At 45.6% G+C, this 22202-nt stretch overlaps 1 protein-coding gene and 1 long non-coding RNA gene across 3 annotated transcripts in view; one reads left to right on the forward strand and one right to left on the reverse strand.

Annotated features, from left to right (window-relative positions):
• Positions 1–22187, reverse strand: part of ZMAT5 (zinc finger matrin-type 5) — a 28957-nt gene extending 6770 nt beyond the window's left edge. Inside the window, exons 1-5 of one of the 2 annotated variants that reach the window (XM_085881114.1) lie at positions 19537–21247; positions 8759–8850; positions 8312–8374; positions 7545–7629; positions 6406–6486 (exon numbers count right to left, since the gene is read on the reverse strand). In XM_085881114.1, coding sequence (XP_085737240.1) covers positions 6406–6486; positions 7545–7629; positions 8312–8374; positions 8759–8850; positions 19537–19687 — 472 coding nt within the window. In that variant the 5' untranslated portion in view covers positions 19688–21247. Of the gene's footprint in view, positions 1–6405; positions 6487–7544; positions 7630–8311; positions 8375–8758; positions 8851–19536; positions 21248–21985 lie in introns of those variants that run through there. The other variant, XM_085881115.1, reaches the window with a different exon arrangement.
• The window catches only part of LOC147026073 (uncharacterized), a 390674-nt gene that overhangs the window by 99368 nt on the left and 269104 nt on the right, over positions 1–22202 (forward strand). The gene's annotated exons all lie outside the window — the stretch shown is intronic.

The raw sequence follows: 22202 nt of genomic DNA on the forward strand, positions 1-22202 counted from the left end.
TTCGTTCGGCATCAGATATGAAGCTTGTGGCCAAGTTTCACCAAAATTGTGTTTTTGGTTCAAGTGATAATGACTGAAGTGTTTGACTGAAGAGACTCAATGACTGACTAACTGATTGCAGCCTGGTGTTTGCTTCACGGTTAGGGTGGTGGCTTGGGATCATCGGGTCCTGAGTTCGAGCCCTGTTGGCCACTGAATTAACATCAGGGGTTGACTCAGCCTGTCATCCTTCCAGTTGGCAAAATGAGCACCAGTATACTGGTAATAGGGACACTGCATCAGCGGCATAGCAGCGCCCCAAACCAATGATGCAACTCGCAGCCAAAAAGGGAGCACACGATGGGAATTGACTGACTTATCTACGGACACTACTCGATCGCATAAGCTCACCTGGACTTAGTCCAGGTGAGCTAAAAATGGTACCCTTGGAAAGCCAATAACCGATTTACTTTTGGAATAAAAATTAGTGTTATGTTAATTTAATAATAATGGCTTCTGTTTTTTAAGGAGGAAAAGGGAAAACGTGGGATTTGGAGCATAATACAGTGGTTTTAGCTTTCCAACAGTTCGAGTTTTATAAACCTATGACAGCTGGGCCGGTGCAAGGGTATTTTGCACTCGTGGCGAACCTTCAGCATTGCGTACCCTCCCTCCCCCTCCCTCCTCCCCCCACAACCTCCCCAGGGGGTGGGCACTATTATATTTCGAAAATGCAAAGTGTGCATTAGTATGAATAAAACTTCCACATTTATAATAACAGATTTATTTTTCATGAAAAAGGTGAATCTGACACCGATTATATTGTTGCGGGCCGGAGGTCCGGTGGCGAGAACGACCGCTAGGTGGGGAAAGTTATGTCGATTCCCACCGGACTCTCCGGAATTGTAGGCCGTCGCTCACGAATAAATCCCTGAGGCGGCGGGTCGCTTAACCGACCGTGGACGCCAATACCTCCACCGCATAGCGTAGGATCTTTTTGTCGAGAACCAATTTACCTAATTAACCACGCGGTGTCATCTACCAGGGAACCACGCCCTCGTTACGTCTTGCTCGAACCGGATCACTCTTCCAACTACCAACTACCTTTCCGGTTCGGATGCAGCCGAGCGGATCTACCAAGAATGTACCGGCTCGGATGAACAGATTATCGGGGATAAAGACCCGGCTATACTCAGATCCGAACCATGCTGGACCAATGAAGGAAAAGACGAAAACGAACTGGGAACATTTCTAATAATGGTTTATTTACAATCAACTTACAAAAGGACTCAGAGCAGGCTTATCGCGGGATATACAGGCAAGATTTACAATAATCAAACACTTCAACAGTTCTACTTAAAGACGGCACCACACACTCAGACGAAAATAAACCCAGGTGTATTGCAAAGGACCCCCGCAGCCAGAGAGGGAGGTGAGCTGAGGTCGCAGTTCTTTTGGGGTACCTGCACGTTGGACGGAAGGGATGCTCTGTGGTGCGGCACCTGTCAGTGGTCGTGCAGCTCAGTCCACAGCCACACGCGCAGAGACCGTGTCCGCGAAAGAGCCCGGGTGGAGCAGAGCAGAGTCTGAGACGGGGATCAGGGCCCACGAGAGACCCGGTGAAGATCGGGCGTCCTCGAACCAGCGCAATAGACGGGCCGCCGAGGCGAGACGCGGGCAGACCCTCCATGTCACGACCCTCCTTCTTTCTTTGGCAACCCGCGACTCCAACCGTCTCACTCCAACCACTGTCTCGCTCCAACGCTGTTTCTCTCCAACCTCAGACTCCAGCTGACACGGCCGACCCACACAGAATTCTCTCTCGACCCTCTCAGGGTGGTGCCGTAATTTATCTCCCAGCCAAGGACTCTACGATAAGGATCGATTTGTAGTTTATAGATCTCTCTCAGCGGGGAGGGGCCTTGGTGAAGGCGACGCCACTGTCGCCCTGATTGGACAAGACCTCCAAGGTCCTCCCTTTCTGGGCGGGGTTTCGGCCATGCAGGGAAAAACCTGCCCCCATCCTCCATGCGTGTCTGGACTCATCAAGAAGAAGCCACAACACAAAGAATTTGCCCCGGCCAACGGGCCTTCGGATACAGCAGATGGACAGTGGATCGTGATGGGGGATGGGATATAAGGATTTATTAATCTAACTAAAAAAACATCGCAACGCACCCCTTCGATTTCCCACTAAACACGAGGAGGGAATCCGCCTACACATATACTTAACGGCATAACTAACTTTGGGTCAGCTGTATGTTTGAATGCATACGGTTCCTAGAACCGTAACAATATATTCTCATTGTTCTACATTTTTCACAGCACATGTACATGAAGAAATGCACTTCATAACGTGTAATGTGGATCACGTGACGTCATATTATATGTTCCTGTAACAAAATTGATCATTCGAATTTGGAATTGTACTTTCCGTGCTCCGGGTTTCACCAAATGTATAAACGATTGGTTCCTTCAGGTGAAGGTTTGTGCAATTCCATGTTCTTTCATTCCATTGACAAGGTGGGGGAGGCCAACGAGTGTTTGTTGAATCATCGATGGACGGATGATTGATTTGATCAACTTTACCTGAGAAAAGTTTCGCTCACCATTGGCCACAGAGACGGGGAGGGTGAAGAGGATGTGTGGAGTAATAAATGTGTTGGGGACATTATTATCCGTGAGATTATTTCTACAAAGTTCGACACATCTCGTGGCCGTGCGATTCGTGCCAACTTTGGAACTCGTCTCGCAATGGCTCGCAATTCACTCGCCGTCTTCAACAAACTCGTCCACTGAACGTGCTGATTGCCGAGCTTTCTCTCCGCCACATTTAACTCCGCCCCATTCGCTATTTTCACCACGTGATCGTGCGTCATCGGTTCTCCCCTGGCTGCTTCAGCCCACGACATGCTCACCGTTACCAGCAGATTTCAGGTGCGTTCGTGGTTCTTATTTCAACACAAGTGATGACAGAATGGCATAGAGGCTCTAAAGGTCCGTACAGTCGCCCCTAAGCTGTCTAACCTGGGTTTGAATCCTGACCCGGCTATAAATTGTCATCCCGGTGTTTCACAGGCAGGACCATTCATCAACGTGTGTGCCGTCCCTCGGATGGATGTTAAACGAGTGTCGCGAGGAGTCGGCGAGCTATCGCCGGCACCATGGCCAAATTCTTTCCTGAAGCAGCAGAGGGCACTGCATCAGCGGCACAGCCATGCCCTCAGCCAATGATACAACACCGCAGACTTGTGCTTTATCCAGACGAAGAGCTTGAACGCATACTTCTGGCGTCCCCGAGGGTGGAGTGGGGGGGAGTTTCACCTGGCGTGCAAAGCTGGAGATTAACACAGCAGTTCATATGAAAGGAAAAACCCACAGAGACAGTATCTGCTTGTTTACTTGTGTAAAAATCTCATGAATCGTTCTTTCATTCATTTTTGCAACTCCCAAATTTTGCCATTCTCGGCGACCACTTTGTTTGCCTCATGGTTGCACCGGCCTTGTATGACAGCAGAAACTCAAAAGAATAAATCATGATAGATGTGGATGGACCACGCAAAATTATACTGTATAGAGTAATACTTTTTGAAACAATTGAAAAACTAATAAAGGTAAACAGAAAGAGATCACAAACAACAACCACAGCCACGGTGACAACAACAACAACAACAACAACAAACAATGTGTGATGAAAGCAAGCAAAAGTATCTGCCCCATTGAGGGAAAAGTTTAAATTAATCGATCAATTTAAATTATTTCATGGACTTTAAAAAGTTTAATTGTGTTGCACTCAATTTTTTTATTCGCATTTTTGTTTTTTCCCTGCGCTGACGAAGCGAAAAGCAGGGTTAAGCGATCGGTAGCGTATGTACATATGACGGACGTCGTGTCTGCATTTTGTTAAGAGCGTACATTGAAAACCGTTTGGCGGAGGAAATTGAAACTTTACCACGTTACATGACCATGTGATATAGCAGCCACTCTTTTGAGGTCGACAGAGGCCAAAGGTCAACATTAACCAATTTTCTAAAATTCTAAATTTTCATCCGATCGACTTGAAATTTGAAGACGATTTGCACATGAAGTCACTGAATTCAACCACCAACTATTTTTGAGGTCAATGTAGGCCAAAAGGTCAACATAAACCAAATTTCTGAAATCCTCAATTTTCATCCAATTGACTTGAAATTTGATCAGGATTTTCATTAAAATGACGATCATGTGTCACGTGGTCTGGCAGCCATATTGGAGAGGAGGAGATTGGGACCATACTCTGTGCAGAGCATTGGTGCTGCCAAAGCAGTCTCCTTGGCTATTGGGCACAATCCTGGACGGGTCGCCACTCCGACACAGGATACCAGCATGCTGGCACTCATTTTTGCCGACCTCGGCAGGATGACAGGCCGAGTTAACCCCACCTGGTATTAATTCAACAGCTGAGCAGGATTTGAACTCAGGATCCTAGGATCCCAAGCCCACTACCCGAACCATTAAGCCAACACCAGGCATAGCCATATTGGATCCAAGGGAAAATCTTTGAAGATCTTCGCAAGAGAAACCGCTTAACCGATCAATGCAAAATTTAACTAATTGATCAACTACCCATGGGGAATATGGTTTGATAAAGATGACATCATAGGTCACGTGGTCTGGCAGCCATATTGGATCAAAGAAAAAAAAAAGTTGGCTCGCACCAAGTCCTTCTCAAGACTGCGTGGCATATGTATTCTATGAATAACATCTTGTTTTTAAAGCATGGGGATAATAAGAGAAATATGTGGGGCATTAAATATGAGGAAAGAAGGAGCTCGGATCAACTAGTCTACCATTTTCTATTCCTTAGCATGTAATGATCCCTTCCTCAATAACCTCCTGTACTCTGGTGATGATGAGAACACCATATTCTCAAGCAGTCATGCTGCAATTAATTCAACCAAGTGAGTTGATCTGATCCGATATCATTCAAGGGGAGTTGAGAGACCGCCAAGGTGATACTGTTGATGATTCAGCGGCGCTTAACAGCACCGTCGTCTCAGGGGTTATAACGCCGGCTAGTTCGGCACAGGTCTCGGGTCACGTACCTCGGATCACGATACCAAAGTACACCTGGGCCTTACCAGTTGGGGATATAGACCCCGGCTACAGACTGGGTTTGATCAGAGACCGAGCGAAGTCTGCCAGTCCATAGCCCGTTTTGGTTTTATATACAAATCGAGCGGATTGTTCCTCAGCACGGCACGAATAAATTCAAGGCGGCAACTTTCATATGAATCAGCCAGATTTATTGGGGACACAGGGGAAACACGACACAAGTAAAGCATTCACGACAATGTTATAATTAATTTATAACCCGCTTTTAACTAGGGAGCTACGGATACGGGTTTCAAATGGAACCCGAGCGAGATAAACCTTAGGCCTGGACGACATGCAGACAACATGCAGACAAGACACGGAGTACTTGGTGATGCCTCATGGACGAGAGGAAAAGTGTCGAAGGCACGAATGCGGCTCGTGATAAGCCGATGTTGTCGGATTCGAGCGCCCAAGCTCGAGCATGCAGCGTGGCAAGATGGCGCTCGTACTCCTATCGGCATCACTCGCGCATGCCACGTGGCAAGATGGTGGCGACGGCCTCCTTTTGTCGCACCGCTCACGCACCAGCCTCGGCGCTTTCAGCCCCCGTAAGGTCGACGGCACAGGAGAGAAAGATCTATGGTGTGTTCCAGCTGGTTTCTCACAAGGTCCAGTATGCGAATCCAGGCCTGGCCCGTACACTAAACTAGGCCAATCCCGGTGTTGGGCTCCACAGGCGGATCGATGGGATGAAAGACGAGTCAGGACAGTCAGAGGCTCCGTGACTGGACTCAGGATGAACCTGTGGATGACCTCAGGTGGGATCCATAACCAAGGAGGAACAGCTGACCAAACCACTCCTCATGAAGCAGATCACAGACCCTACACAGCAGCCAGTTCCTCTTGCATTTTGGGGCGGGCCTTGCGGACCGCCTCCGGGGACCCGTGATTGGTCCATCGTTCGAGATTGCAGCAGCTCTCCGCCAATGGATTGCTGGCACGTCTTGCTGACTGATTCTCAGGGCGCCAGGTGGGGGCTGGTTAAGAGGGGGGCAGGAAGAAGAAGAAGATGCCTCTCGGTACACCACCACTGTATGAACAATGGACAGCCTGCTACATCTCCCGACACACATGTAACGTCCGATTACCAAACAACCTGGCTAAACATGCATTTAAGGGGGGATCTGGGCTAATCCTATATTTAATAACACACTAAGGGCCCATTTCCGCAACAATACTACATCAGGAAAGGTACCACATGTGGCAAACATGGTCAATTGTTTCATTTTGGGAAGGCAGTTTTCAAATATTTCAAGCAGATCATGGTAAAAAAAAGAAATGGATCTATACCTTGGGTTTCCTGCCGCAGCATTTCCAGCTGTTCTGGTGCATAGTGGCTGAAGCGGCATGAAGAGCCAAACTCACAACGACCTGTAAGAAGAGTAGCTGGTGAGCAATCATAAAACAAATGCAAGGGAGGTAGTAGTGTGTAATGGAAACAGCAACAAAGGAATAAATGGAGAAAGTGACATTTCAAAATGGAGGGGGTAAAGGATGAGTGATGAGGAGGAAGGAGAATCCCATAAGACAAATGAAATCTTCTTATGTATGACAGCTTGGCTGCCGGGTAGCTATTATTTTGTTGGACGTGACGATGCCGCTGATGCTGTGCCCCTATACCAGCACACTGGTACCCATTTCACCGACCTCAGAAGGATAACAGGCTGAGTCAACCCCACCTGGTGTTAATTCAGCGACCAACAGGGCTAGAACTCAGGACCCTAAGAGCCCAAGCCAGCCACCCTAACCACTAAGCCGAACACCAGGCTACAAATTAAATGAAGCGATATCTTTAAATCAGGCGAAGAAGAAGAAGAATAAGAATAAGAATAATAATAAGAAGAAGAATAAGAATAAGAATAAGAATAAGAATAAGAATAAGAAGAAGAAGAAGGAAGAGGAGGAGGAGGAGGAGGAGGAGAAGGAGAAGGAGAAGGAGAAGAAGAAGAAGAAGGTGGAGTAATGGTTTGAGCATCTGTTCTGAATATGGCATGTCAGAGGTTTGAACCCTGACCGAGTCATACCAAAGACATTAAAAATGGTAAGTGTTGCTTCCTTGCTTGATGCTCAGCATTTACAAAATATAGGGCACATACAAATAACTATAGGTTGGTAACCATTGCATATACTTGTTTGTCCTTTGAAGTTCCTTGAAAGAGAACTCGTATTATTATAAGAAGCAAAAAGATGGAGGAATGTTTGGGGGGAGGGGGCAGTAGAGTCATAAGGAGGGATTGGAGAAAAGAAAATAAACTAGGACACTTGATAGAGTGCATACCGCCACCATGTAATGCCTGATTCACGAGAACATATCAGGCCCAATACATTTGTGAAATATCATGCTGTATATCGTTTTTGGCCCAATCTCTCAATGGTGGAGAATCACTTTTAATATTAAATAATTCTCATATCCAGATTCGGATCTTCACCAAAATCGAATCCATCCGTCGTGGTCATACACCCAACATGTCCACCAAGTTTCATCCGAATCTGTCCACAACTTTTTGAGATATCCTGCACACAGACAGACAGACAGACAAACAAACAAACAAGAAGATGACGTCATGCAGAGCACGACACTTGCAAATCCATTAAACAAATTTGACCTCAAAAATAATTGGTGGTTGAATTCAGTGACCTGATTTGCAAATCCGCTTCAAATTTCAAGTCATTGTGATAAAAATTGAGGATTTTAGAAATACTGCCTTTGTTGTTGACCTTGGGCCTCTGTTGACCTTTTGGTCGATGTTGAACTCAAAAATAATTGGCTGCTTGAATTCATTGACCGGAAATATAAATCCTCTTCAAATTTCACGTCAATCGGATGAAAATTGAGGATTTTAGAAATACCACCCAAGTTGTTGACCTTTGGCCGGTGTTGACCTTTTGACCTTAAAAACAATAGGCTCCTTCCTTAGGACAAACTCTACCATGTGGTGAAGTTTCGTGAAGATCGGTTTAAAATTGTGACTTGTCGGTGATTGGCAGACAAACAGAATAACAAAATGAACTAACCAATATACTTGAAAAATCTTTGATTTTGCAAGTAACAAACAGACAGAGAGGGGTGAAAACCTTCACCTTCGGTGGTGAAGGTAAAAATAGGAAGAGAATCGTTTAGAACAAGACATCGAGCAAAAAAAACAATGACTTTGGGGATAATTCAAGGATTGTGAAGATCTGAGGATCGATGTACCCGTGAATAAGAACTGACGACAAGCACGTTTCTGCGATTCCTCTGCCAGTAGAGTAGCCGTGTCTAAATTGGAAAAGAAAACAAAAATAAGGGTCGACACAAGGTGAATCATGTGGTTTAAAGGCTTGATGTAGAATATGGAGGTTTATTAATTGAACAGCAGGAAGGAACTCAAATTCCGTTAAAATGAGCATTTGACAAGTTTCATCAAATTCCTCTGAAATGTTACATTGAAAAGTTTGACTGTTTTGAGCCCTCATCACAAGCAAATATGGAGATGTTGGCAGCAATACCAATGCTGGGAAAACTGAAGAGCTATTGAAGAGGTCTGACCGACGAGTCAAAAGTAGGAAATAAATCAAAATTATTTCCAAAATTAACACTTGTACCAGTTTAAAACACATTTAATGTGGTTTGGAATATAGGTATACAATCCTGGTACCTTACCTCTGTTTGCTTCGTACCAAGCACGACGGAGCCGCTGGTGCTGGGCACCCCCGATGTGGCGTCGCCGGCTGGGAAGGTTATCCTGGAAAGACCTTTAGGGGGCCCCAAAAAAAAAGAAAAGGAAACAAAACTTTCAAAAGAGTGGATACTTATGATTCAAAATGAAATAACTTTGTTAATTGATGAAAATAGATGTGCATGTGGCAATGATGAGAAAATTAATGATGAGATGGTTGTGTGCAGTCCTGGACGTGACTGTCACCGCAACAACCACGACCATGGACGTCAACACTACAACCTCGACCCTGGACGTGACCATAAAAGCAAAAACCATGATGAAGGGGGAAAAAAAAAACCGTTACAGGCACACGCACTACACTTTATTAATTGTACAATATCGGCCATTCCTAAAATATAATATTGTTGCGGTTTTGCGAAGCCAGCACAATTCCGAGGCAATGGCACACAGCATATAGCAATCCAAAGGCAGGTATTCGTTTTAGATAGCCATTCCCTCACGTCTAGTGGGTATATGGGACAAAATGTGTTGCGAGGGCTTCTCGGCAGGTCTCTATTTCTATCCTTAATCTATTTTATTTACTTTGCTGCACACACAACCCCTCTTTCATGCAAGCATGCATGGCACAGCCGCGTAGTAACAAGAGAGAGCTCATTAGCATATGCCGCCAAAATCCCATTCAAGCTTCACACCATTCGCAAACCGACCATCGCCTCAGATCTTCTCCATACTCAAACCAGAATGCTACATCATTCCTATAACCATCACAAAATCCTTATTAAAAAATATCCCAAGATCCAGTCAAGTTCGCTCACCTCACCATAACGGCTGCAATGCCTCGTTCACCTCACCATAACCATAACGTTTCAACCACCTCACCACAACTGCTACAAACGCCACAACCACAGTCACCACCCCAGATACCCATCACTGTCCTTTGAAGATATCTGGGAACCATGGACGCTACCTACCATAACGGATGCTTGTGTCCAGAAGGTTTTGGCATGTGGCTCGAAGCGCAAATATGCGCTAGAATCTGTTCAACATCTCCTGGATAGCCCTGGCACTCCACTCAATCAAGACCCCCATTTGGTGTCCAGTGCACATTCGTGGCCGGAAAGAACCCCCAGAAGCCCATGCCCCATATTAACCTCAGAGCTCTGTCGCGTGACTGAGTGCAGATGCAAATGGGGCCATTTTCAGCATCAGGTTCGTGCAGAGGCAGGGCCAACACTTGGAGAAGCATCCATGCACCAATGGGGATGATGGGGAATGCCTACCGACTGTCCTGATCCGACTTTGGGCTCCTCCCTCACCAGACATCTATCAAATGTCCTGCGAGGGAGTTGTAGTCATGTTGAGTGCTGAGTTCTAAGTGGAGAGTTCTGGGAGAGTGACACTTCTGGCTTGGTCGGCGGTACAGGGTGGAAGGTGGAGTTGAGCAGGTGGAGCAGAGCGCTGGGTGAGCGAGCGAACCAAGCGCAAGACCGATCAGTTGTCAGATAATTCGCAGTTACACTTACAGACTTTCTTACACTTCTTCAATAGACTATCTTCTCACACGTTCTGTCTCTTATCATCTGTCTCGTCTGCTGAGGATGCAAAATAGCAATCAGAGCAACCCCACAGCCACACACCTCTTCCCATTTTTCCTTCTCTGTACCTCATCAATCCTTGCTTTCCCCTACTGTACATATTTTGCCTTTGTAGTAAAACCTTTGATTATTGTGCCATGTCCTTTCCTCACCTTAATTATAAATAAACCTGCTTGTTATAAATGTATCCAGTTTGTCCTGTCTTTTCCTCCATTGGTCCAGTACAGTCCATATGTAGTTTGCTGGGAAGTTTTACCCCACCAATTGGCTCTTGTTAGCCGGTGCATACTTGGCAGCTCTGCTCGGTTGCACCTGATCTGGTGAGTAATTAGAGTATGCATGAAGAGTACAAGACTCCCCTTGGTGGGGCCGTCCACACGAAGTAGTGTAACCCTGCCGGATTGGCAGTACCAATCGGCGCTTGTGGTTGCTTAGCAACCCGCCGACCGACACAGAGTTATCCGTGTTCGGTGGCTTCAGGACCGGGTATTGGGGAGGAACTCGAGCCCCGGATCTGTAACAATATAATTCAAAGGATTGCTATAAATGATGTTCATTTCACAACATCCTATATTCCACTTCATTTAAATTGTAAACCTCAAAACATAGTTCCCTTACCTAAAGTAGGAACCTTAACCTATTAGCAATTGAATGGTTTCTCAACCACACGGATCATCAGCTGGGCAGAGTTCTTCCTCGAGGTTTCAATCCTTTTAGCCCAGAACCTCTCGAAATGGCAGATCCACAACCTCGGTCACGGATTCAAATCAGTAGATTACTTACATCAGTACATCCACAACCTCAGTTGCTTCCAGGCAGTCAGTCAGCCCATCAAAGCAACATCCCTATTCAAACTTTTCTCACTGGAGGATTTAATGCATTATTACATATTTATGGGTTTTTTTTTGTGTACATAGTCGAGGCTCGTGGAAGAGTCTAGAACAGTGAACAAATCAGGACGTAACAAAAACAGGACGCAAAACACGCATGCACGGGGTGGACAAAATGAATACAGAGGAGGGAAAACTCAAAAACTGGAAGGAGGAATAAGGGTGGGGTTAACGAGGGTAGAAAAGAATATGGTTTAGGATTGGGGATGATTTGAGATGGTGGTGAACAGCTGGCTTGAAGACCTGGAGAGTAGAATGAGATTGAAGGTGATGTGGAAATTGATAACACATGTAGGGGGGAAAAAAAGAGGAACAAATGAGTGGAGGTGAGCAGAGATCCTGTATTTAGATAGTTTAACCATAAGGGGGTTGATGTTGGAGGACCGCGTGAGCCCTGCAGACACCTGGGGGAGGGGGAGGGGACAAAGCATGGAAAGAGTAGAGGGTGCAAGATCAGAAATGAGGTGGTGGAAGACAGAGTGACCACCAACCTGTCTGCGATGGGAAAGTGATAGACCCACAGACTCATCTTCATCATGGGATAGTCCAATAATCTTGAAGGCCTTGGTCTCCATGGCATCATGTTTAACACGATGTAACGCAGGGGAGACAGCCACAGGGGAGAGCAGTACTCCATCAAGCTGCGGATGAAGGCCTTATCGGTGGATAGGAGTTCAGGTTTGCCAAAGAAGGACTTTGTATGAAGGAGGATGCCCAGTCGGTGGCTGTCTTTGGAGGCCAACTTTGAAATGTGGTTTCCCCAAGAAGATCATGGCTGATAGTGAGACTCAGGAGTTTGAATGACGGAAATTCCTTAAGAAGATTGTTTAGAAAGCAGATGGGGGAGGAGGGGGTTGCCAGACGGTCCTTTCGGAGAGAAATAGAGTGTGGGATTTGTCAGGATTGAAAGACATATTCAAAGTGTTTCACCAACATGTGGTTTCTTCAAGGCCTGAAGAGAAGGAAGAGTCTGCAGCCCACCTGTCTGAAGGATAAGGGAGGTCATGGCAGAGGATGGAGTCATCAGCAATTAGATAAAGAGGATTTTCCAGAGAGTCAGATAGATCATTAATGAAGATCAGGAATAGGACGAGGCCCAGAACACTGCCGTAGGAGAACACCAGCCTTGACAAGGAGAAGAGATGAAAGGATTCCGTTGAGAGGTAAACATTGGCTATGAGAGTAGAGGAAATCAGTGAGCCACGTGTGGAGTTGGCATTGGATGGATAGGCAGAAAGTTTCTAGAGTACGTACGGTGGGATGCTAGACTGCATCAAAAGCACGAGATATATCCAGAAAGACGGTTCTGATCTCATGTCTGACATTGAGGGCCTCCATCCATTGTTGGATGAGTATAAGTAGCATGTTCAAGGTGGAGTGACCTGGTCTGAAACAAAATTGGTGATCTGAGATTAAGTTGGTGGAGAAAAAGTTTTTGCTCCATTTTTTTGTAGTGTTGTGATGATGGCGGATTTTCAAGCACATGGAAGAAGACCTAGCACAAATGACAGGGTGAAAAGGGCAGAGAAGATGTGCAAAGAGCAGCAGAGCATGTTTTAAAGGTACGTGAGCTGATGTCGTTCAGTCCAGTGGCAGAGTCAGAGTCGAGGGTTGAAAGAACCTTCTCAGATGCAAAATACACAGAGTCCAGGGAGATTTGAATATGGCAGGGAAGGTTGGGTACTGAGAGGGGTTGGGGACACAATCCATCCATCCATCCATGGGGACCTTTGTCTGTGCAGAGCATCGGTGCTGCCCAAGCAGTCTCCTTGGCTATTAGATACAATTCTGGACAGGTGGCTACTCCGATACAGGATACCAGCAAGCTGGCACTCATTTTGCTGACTTCGGAAGGATGACAGGCAGTCAACCCCACCTGGTATTAATTCAACAGCAGAGTTGGATTTGAACTCAGGATCCTGGGATCCCAAGCCGACCACCTTAACCATGAGGCCAACACCAGGCACAGGGGACACAATATTTAGAAGCAAAAGGCATTCGACCTTCTCATGAGCGGAATCGGCTGTGGTGCCATTTGAAGAGAGGGAAGGGATGGAAGGGGAGCACACAACAGAGACAGACTTAACAAGGCATCACCAGGTTTTAGAGGGAGACAAGTTTGAAAGGTCAATTTTGAGTTTAGACAGATGTTTTCTGGCTTTCCTGAGAGAGGACACACACTTGTTGGGGACTTTTTCGAATGCATTGAGATTGCCTTTAGTTGGATTATCCTTCCAGGAAGAGAATGCAAGTTGTTTCAGAGCAACTGCCTCACCACAGGATTCAGTGTACCATGGGCGGGAAGAAGGGTAGGATAATTGAAGACGAGATGGGATGAATCTGTGCATGAGAGAGAGCAGGTTTCTTGGGAAGAATTCCCAGGCTGAGTTACCATTAGGGGCAGAAGATGTGGGAGATGAGTCCTGAAGAGAGATGGCTGCTTGCAATCCATGCCGATCTGCTTGAGTGAAATGCCAGACATGCGGGCATTGAGGCAGCTCTCTGGGAATAGCCAGAGAGCTATTTACCCTCACAAGCACATGATCAGATGAACCAATTGGACCAGAGGAAGAGCAAGAGACATTTGCAGGAAAGTTAGTCATCACCAAATCCAGAAGGGAGGATTTGCCATTGGGAGGAATCCGGGTGGGAAAGTTTACAGATCGAGTCATTCCCATGGAATCACAGAAGTCTTTTGCTGAAGTGCAATGGATGGTGAGAGACATACCAACACCTAGCCAAGTTGTATGATGACAATTGAAATTGCTACATATGAAGAAGAGAAGGTTGGAATCAGTGGTTCAAAGCTTGTCCGAGTTGTCTGAACGAAAGAGACGTAGATGGAGTCATCACTGTTTGGAGGATGATACAACACAAAGATGAACAGTCACAGCCAGAGGTACTCCTGGGGGTTGGGAGATGTAAGGTTAATACAAGGGCAGTGGGAAATCGAGTTCTTGATGTAAAGGCCCAGTCACACCTTGACGTTTTAGCCAGCTTATGCTGATTTTTGAAAAATTTGTCTAAAACGCTGGCACACGTCGAATACGTTATGGGTAAGTTTTGATAACATTGAGAGCACGCTGAAAAACACTGCCATACGTCGTTGTACGCTGGCTTTCATCGTTGTACTTTGCGGTTGTCCTCAAATTTTCCATGCTTGAAATTTTACGACTTATGCCAGCGTATGACTCACATGTTCCGCTACGCTGGCCATAAGTTGTAGACACGTTATTCTATCGTTGACACACGTCGACAATCGTTACTTGTAAGTTAATCACAAGTCGAAACATGTCGAGGTAATGTTTAGCGTACCCGAAACATATTTCTAACCTATGAGTAACGTGTTGTAGGCACGTTACACTATCATTGACACACGTCCACACACGTTTCTTGTAAGTTACTCATAAGTCGAAACACGTCAAGGTAATGGTTAGCGTCAGTGTTCCAGACTCCCTGGGTTTTTTTTGGTATGACGGTGATGTTGATACTTCGATTTCTTGTGCGGTTATGATTTAAATCATTGAACGGCAGCCTATTAATTATATTATATTATAACCGCACTAGAAATCGAAGTGTCAACATCACCGTCATACCAAAAAAAAAAAAAAAACAGGGAGTCTGGAACACTGACGCTAACCATTACCTTGACGCGTTTCGACTTATGAGTAACTTACAAGTAACATTTGTCGACGTGTGCCAACGATCGCATAACATGCCTACAACTTATTCCCATCGCATGTGGAACGTGTGTGTCATACGGCAAGTACGTCGTAAAATGTTTAACACGTTTAAAAGTACAAGACGTACTCCATTTAATACGATGTATGATAGCGTACTTTAGCATTCTATTCACGTATACCAAACTTACCCATACCGTATTCGACGTGCGCCAGCGTTTTAGACGCATTTTTCAGAGGTCGGCATACGCTGGCAAGATCGCCAAGGTGTGATTGCGATGTTGACACTTCCATTTCTCCGGCGGTTATGATTTGAATCATTGTGCGGCAGCCTTTTAATAGGCTACGTCACGTCATCGTCGGCGATACGTGCAGCGCGCTATGCATAAGTTAGACTATCGTTGGGCATAGGTTGTGAACGCCGACAACAGGCTAAGCATTCGTTGGTATAAGTTATCTATAAGACAACGAAACGTTCTGTGTCCGTTACTAATATGTTATGCATACGACCAACTCATTATGAATACGTCCGAATCTTTTAAAAAAAACATCAAAAGTTCAACGTAAGCCAGCGTTTTACATACATTTTAATACGTTGCCATTGCTGGCTAAAACGTCAAGGTGTGACCGGGCCTTAAAGAGCAACTCCGCCGCTGGGGCGTAGTTCAGGCCTATCAATTTGGAGGAGACAGTAACCAGGGAGAGACACTGAGTCAGGGACATCCTGTGGGAGGAACAATTCTCTTAAAAGGAGGATATTATTATTGGCATCGATTTGTAATTCGAAAATATACACACACACACACACACACACACACACACACACACACACACACACACACACACACACACACACCTTTTCATGGGTCTTCTTTGTACTATTGTATATCATGATAGCTGGCATAAATACAGTATTATAGTAGAAGGGCACTCGGTAGAGTGTATACCTCCGCCAAGTCATGCCTGATCCACGACAACATATCTGGTCCAATAAATTTTTGAGATACCGTGCTTTATATTAGTTTAGCCCTATCTCTCAATGGTGAAGAATGACTTTAAAAACTTATAGTAACTGGATCTGGATCCAGATCTTCACCAAAATCTAATCAGTTTGTCCTTGTCACACACCCAACCTATCCACATCCAGATTGAGATATCCTGCACACAAATAAACAAATAAGAAAAAGACGTCGTGCAGAGCACGATACTTGCAAAATCCACTCCCCCTCTCCAAAGGTTGCCATGGATACATCAAATTGTCCATTTCATTAAGATTAAAATTCACAATCTTCATTAAAGTTCAGGTCAATCGGATGAAAATTGACTATTTTTCAGATTAAAATTGATGATTTTTGAAGTTTGACCTCGAGTTGAATTTTCACCTTTTTATCTCACAAATAGTTGCTTTGAGTACAGCTGATAATCTCTCATATCATAAGAATTGTGCAAATTATGACTAAAGCATGAAATTTCTACCAGTGTTAGTACATGCCATAAGCTTCATTTTCAGATCGGGAGGTAAGTCAGATTTGACCTCTGAGGTCCGTGAGAGGTCAATGACCTTAAACTATCAAAATATTGATGTTTGGCGTCATTGGTTAATGGTAAACATGTTTATGATGTACAAACCATGCATTTGTGTTCCAACAGAAGTGTCTACATATTCCACACAGTGTTGGTAATTATTTACAGGTGTCGAGCTTTGACCTCTGAGGACAGTGAGAGGTCAATGACCTAAACGTATCAAAATATTGATGTTTGGCTTCATTGGTTAATGGTAAACATGTTTGTGATGTACAAACCATGCATTTGTGTTCCAATAGAAGTGTCTACATATTCCACACAGTGTTGGTAGTAATTTACAGATGTCGAGCTTTGACCAAGCTGTTAGACATCTTCATCAGTAGATGAAGGCTATTGAACGGCAGCTTGAACAGCTTGGTCCTTGACACGAAAGACATCATGGACACCCCAGTGGCAGAACTGTCAGGAAGATCGAGTCCCTTGGTGAGGAGCAGTGCACAAAGTTTGTTGAAGAAAGACTGGAACTATGCACGAAGCCAGTTACAGAAACGCTGCCCAAGAACAAGTTGCCACTCTTCAGTCGGCCACAGACCAAGACTCAGTCAAAGCAGCAGATCCAACTCGCCGCAGTGAAGAGTGACTGTAGTCTCTTCTTGAGGATGTATATTGCCTGCCAATCACGTGATGGGGATCTGGACCAGTTCTTCTGCCACGAGAACCAGGCAGCCCCACCAGCATTATCAACAGGAGGAAAACTGTGCCTTGGAGTCAAAGCAGATCTACTACACTGCCTGAAATCAGACCAACCCGAAACCACAAGCGCACCTGGGGTTGATGCCACAATCCTTGACGGAGCAGCTATTGTTCAAATGCTCAATCCTGTAACGGAAAAGACCTTTGAAGAGTATGTGAACAGTCTTTGCACCTTACATCTCCACTCAACTCGAAAAGGTCAACAGACTCGACCTCATCTGGGATGTATATCTACCTGACAGCCTGAAAGGCACGACCAGACAGAAGAGGGGCAAAGGCGTCAGGAAGAGAGTGGCTCCCTCTACATCATGCCTAAGAACTGGAAGGGCTTCCTTCGTGTGGATCAAAACAAGACTGAGCTCTTTGGTTTCCTGTCACGAGAGGCCATTCGTCTTCCAATAGCAGATGGCAAGGAAATGTATGCAACATGTGGAACTGAGGTCCTGTGCTCTCCTGCCGAGTCCGACTTGACCAGCCTCGCCCCATGTTCACACGACGAGGCGGACACTCGCCTGCTTCTACATGTGGCAGATGCTGTGCAGAAGGGGATCAGGAAGGTGGCCATACGCACTGTGGATACTGATGTTGTGGTACTGGCTGTGCCTTCATTCAACAACATCAATCCTGACGAGCTGTGGATAGCTCTTGGTACTGGATCCAGCTTCCGGTACATAGCTGTTCACTAACTGGCTGCCGCCATGAACCCAAGACAATGTGCTACTCTCCCCATCTTCCATGCCCTCACAGGGTGCGACACTGTGTCTTCTTTCGCTGGCAGAGGGAAGAAGACTGCCTGCGAGATTTGGAAAGTGTTCCCACAGGTGACTGATGCCTTTGAAGAACTCTTCGGCATGCCAAGTGATGTCAGTGAGGAGTCAATGTCACTGCTGGAGCGCTTCGTTGTGCTGATGTATGACCGCACCAGGGACACCATGGAAGGGAACGATGCGAGGAAACAGCTCTTCGCACACAAGTCTAGGGCTCTAGAAAACATTCCCCCAACGCAGGCAGCACTCCAGCAGCACATCAAGCGTGCACCTCTCCAGGGCAACTGCTGGAACCAAACTCTGGTCCTGAATCCAGAGTTACCAATCCCATCTGACTGGGGCTGGACAAAGGAGGCCTCTGGGTGGCAGCCTCTTTGGACGACACTGCCAGAGGCATCAAAATCTTTCCACGAACTGATCCACTGCGGCTGCGAGAAGGGATGTACCGGCCGCTGCAAGTGCACCAAGGCTGCAGTCACGGGCACTGCATTATGTGCATGTTCGGGAGACTGTTAGGTGCAATCAGACACCTTTATATTTATGCGTCTATATGGATAATGTGTGTGTATTACATGTTCCGGTATGTACTATACATGTGTCTGAGGTAACTGACCTCACTGTACTTTAAGCTTATAGACTATGTTCAGTGCACATTGAAAATTAAGGTTGCACAGATGATCTTACAACACGATTTCATGCAAGCTGTTCTGGACACCACAATAACCTAAATGTGTATTTCAATAAATTTGTTTTCTGAGGTCACTGACCTCATTTAAAGCACTTGTTCAGTCATGGTTGCGTCCTGTGATTATGTATAAAAGCTCTCCAGAAGATAAAGGGACCAACTCATGGCAACATACCTTTTTAATGATTCCCAAAACAGACAAACTGCACCAGAATCGTGAAAAAATGACAATTTCAATGTAATTGAGGTCATTGACCTCTCACTATCCTCAGAAGTCAAATCTGACTTACCTCCCGATCTGAAAATGAAGCTTATGGTATGTACTAACACTGGTAACAAATTTCATGCTTTAGTCATAATTTGCACAATTGTTATGATTATCTGCTGCACTATTTCCCATTTCAGCGACGCAATAAGCAAATCCTGTTCAAATTTCAACTCAATCGGATGAAAAATGATTTCAGAAATTCGTCCTCAAGATGACCTTTGACCTCAAAATCAATAGGCTTCTCAGTTGAGACAACCTCTACGACTTGGTAAACCTTCATGAAGATTGGTTTAGAATTGTGACCTGTAGGTAACAAACAAACAGACAGAATAACAAAATCGACTAAAATAACCAATATACTTGAAAAATCTTCGATTTTGCAAGTAACAAACAAAGACAGAAAGTGGTAAAAACAATGTCCTTCACCTTTGTCGGCGGAGGTAGTGACTCCACCTGGAGCATTAGTTTGGGTTTCAAGGCAACCTGGTAGTTCTGTCACGTAACTTGCTTAACACTACCTTTCTTTTCACGTAATACCCTGCATTTAACAAAATCATCACAAACTAAGAATGTTAACTTTATAACCTTGTTGCATACCAAAATTAAGATAAAGTTTTTGTACACCGCTCCTTTCCGATGCCAAATCCAGGCGATGTGTGACGTCATCGCCAGGCACCCAAGGGAGGGAGTACTCAGTTTTTACTCCGTTTGTTTCCTTTCTTGTTTGTCCAGGCGATATCTCGGCCATCCTTTGAGCTCGGAAGCTGAAATTTGGGGACAAAAGTGAAGATGTGTTTTGGCAAAAACTGTATTTTAATTTATTTTTTCTTAATCAATGAATTACTTATCATCGATTTATTTATTTTCTTTCTCATCCGGGCAATATCTCAAGCACCTTTTGAACTAGGAAGCTGATATTTGGACGTGACAGTGAACAAGTAATTTTTCTATAAAGGATGTTTTTGATTTATATTGATTAATCATTTTTCGATTCATTACTTAATTTTCAAAACACTACAGATTAACAGTGGTGGTTTTAGGTATGCTATTTGGCAATTGATTAAGAAATTATTTATTTTACGATTATTATTTATTTTCATTGCGGAATTCATCAAAATTTTATTGCACACCGCTCACTCCCAATCCCGTCAATGGTGCCCTGGCGATGTCATTTATTTCTTTATTTGGTATGGGAGCGGTGTACTCTGAATGTACTTCTACTTGCTCCACTCTTTCACAACCACAGGTTGTGAAGCACAGGAAAAGGACGTTCGGTCCATCTTGCCTGTGTCAAGTCCTTTCCCAGCACGTGTGAATGATACCAGTTTGGTGAGACGTGGCGGGCGCGAGAGGGAGGAAAGGAAATGTTTTATTTTTGAGAATTATTTCTTTTTGTTGAAAAATACAATTACTTGGGGAAGGAGCAAGGAAATTTGGCGGGAGATAAATTTACACATATTGTTGCGAATCTGGAAGCCATGAACGTACAACAGCCAGGTCCTATAGATCAGTTATATCGGTAAGTACGTGTTTCTAGTTAGGGTCCCGTCCCTAGTCTAATGGGAATTACATGTGTGCGCTACGGATTATTTTATAGCTAGGATTTTTACATCAACAACGCCAACAACAACATGCCTTCGCCTTGCTTCGTCAACCCAACACCATAGCGCCCACGGTGGGCGGAGTTCAAGGCGGAACCTCGCGCTGGCTCTCGCCCAATCGGGGTTATGCGAGCGAGGTTGCCGTCCTTCGACCAATGGGACTCCTCCACTGTGTGAGGGGCGGTCCGCGTGATGTCACCACGCCCCCGGACCAATCAACGGACTTGGCACCCGTTTTGGCCAGTGAGAAGCGACGAGTGCATTTGCGCGCCAAAACCGTCCAGTGAGGGAGAGCGGGTCGCGAGGAGGCGTCCCCTTCCCCCCTGGACAAGAAGAGGATATGGTTTTTGGCGTGATCGGACTGAGAGAAAGAGTGCTGAGACCTGACGGTGCGCGAGTGAGATTGCGATCGGTCCAGCGCAGTTGTTGGGCCAGAGTTGTGTTGAGGTCCAGTGGAGGTCCAGTCAAGGTCGCGTCGCCTGGTCAGCCTCGTCGCTTGGTTGTCTCGTCTGGCCTGCCGGCGTTCTGTCTGATCCACCTTCACGCCGGCGTTGGATTCAGTCCATCATTGCATTGCGTTGTGGGTTCGAGTCCCACCGAACTGGATCATTGAAAACCGCATGAGGCGGGGAAGTGCGAGACAGGTTCTCCCCTTCGGGGCTCACCTTCCCTCCGATCTGGGGGGCATCAATAAAGGCCGACCGGCCCATTTCGTGTGTGTGTGTGTGTGTGTGTGTGTGTGTGTGTGTGTGTGTGTGTGCCCGTCTGTTAAGTAGAATTGTTGTGCTTTTTGTTGTACATTATTTGCCTTGCTTAGTTGTGATAACTCTGCTCTTTGTGTGTTCCCTTCCCCCCCCCCCCCATTATAAATAAATCCCCTGTTAAATGTTTCAGCTCGTTTCTGTGTGTTTCATTGGCTTAGCATGTTGGGAAATTGGGAAGCGGCAAATTGTGCATTTGGACCGACGGGTCTTGGTAACCATCTTCTCGGGTTTCGCACGGCTCGTTCTGCTCGAGCTCCGCCGAGGGTGAATTTCCCCGGTAGTTTAGACCACGTGGGTATTTAGGTAAATTGAAATTGGAAATCGACCCTATCCCACGCGGTCGACCTATTGGCGATCTTCGGTCCGATAAGGGACCCGTCGGCTCCGGAGTTATCCGGGGTGACGACCTATAAATCCCGGGTGTTCGGTGGAGCCGACTCTACTGCTCCATCCAGCGTCGGGCTCGTCGCCGAAACTCGGCTCCACAACAATAAATGTTTCCAATGAACAAGAGCTACCCGGGTCTACAACACTCAGAACCTGAACACATCGTAACAAACAAATTCAGTTACAGTTAACAGACTCTGTAACACCGACACAAGGACACTCCACCGACATCCCTGTACTCTCTCGCAACCACCACAGGAAAACCCAGCGCTTCCATGAACCATTGGCAATTACCTTCCACAAAAATCACAGAAATATCGGCGGCCCATACTTCAACACCAAAAAGAGCCGAATATTAACAACACTGTAACTACTGTACAAAATAATAACGATCACAAAACTTGGCCACAGATCCACTTCCGCCTGACGTCACGACGACGACGGAAGCGCTGTGGAGGGATCAAGTTTTCGGGAGGTCGACGACAACCGTTTTCCGTTGGACAAATTCGAT

This window comes from Eptatretus burgeri, chromosome 5, assembly GCF_056783735.1.
Source record: "Eptatretus burgeri isolate ZD-2024b chromosome 5, Ebu_testis_v1, whole genome shotgun sequence".
Taxonomy (NCBI): domain Eukaryota; kingdom Metazoa; phylum Chordata; class Myxini; order Myxiniformes; family Myxinidae; genus Eptatretus; species Eptatretus burgeri.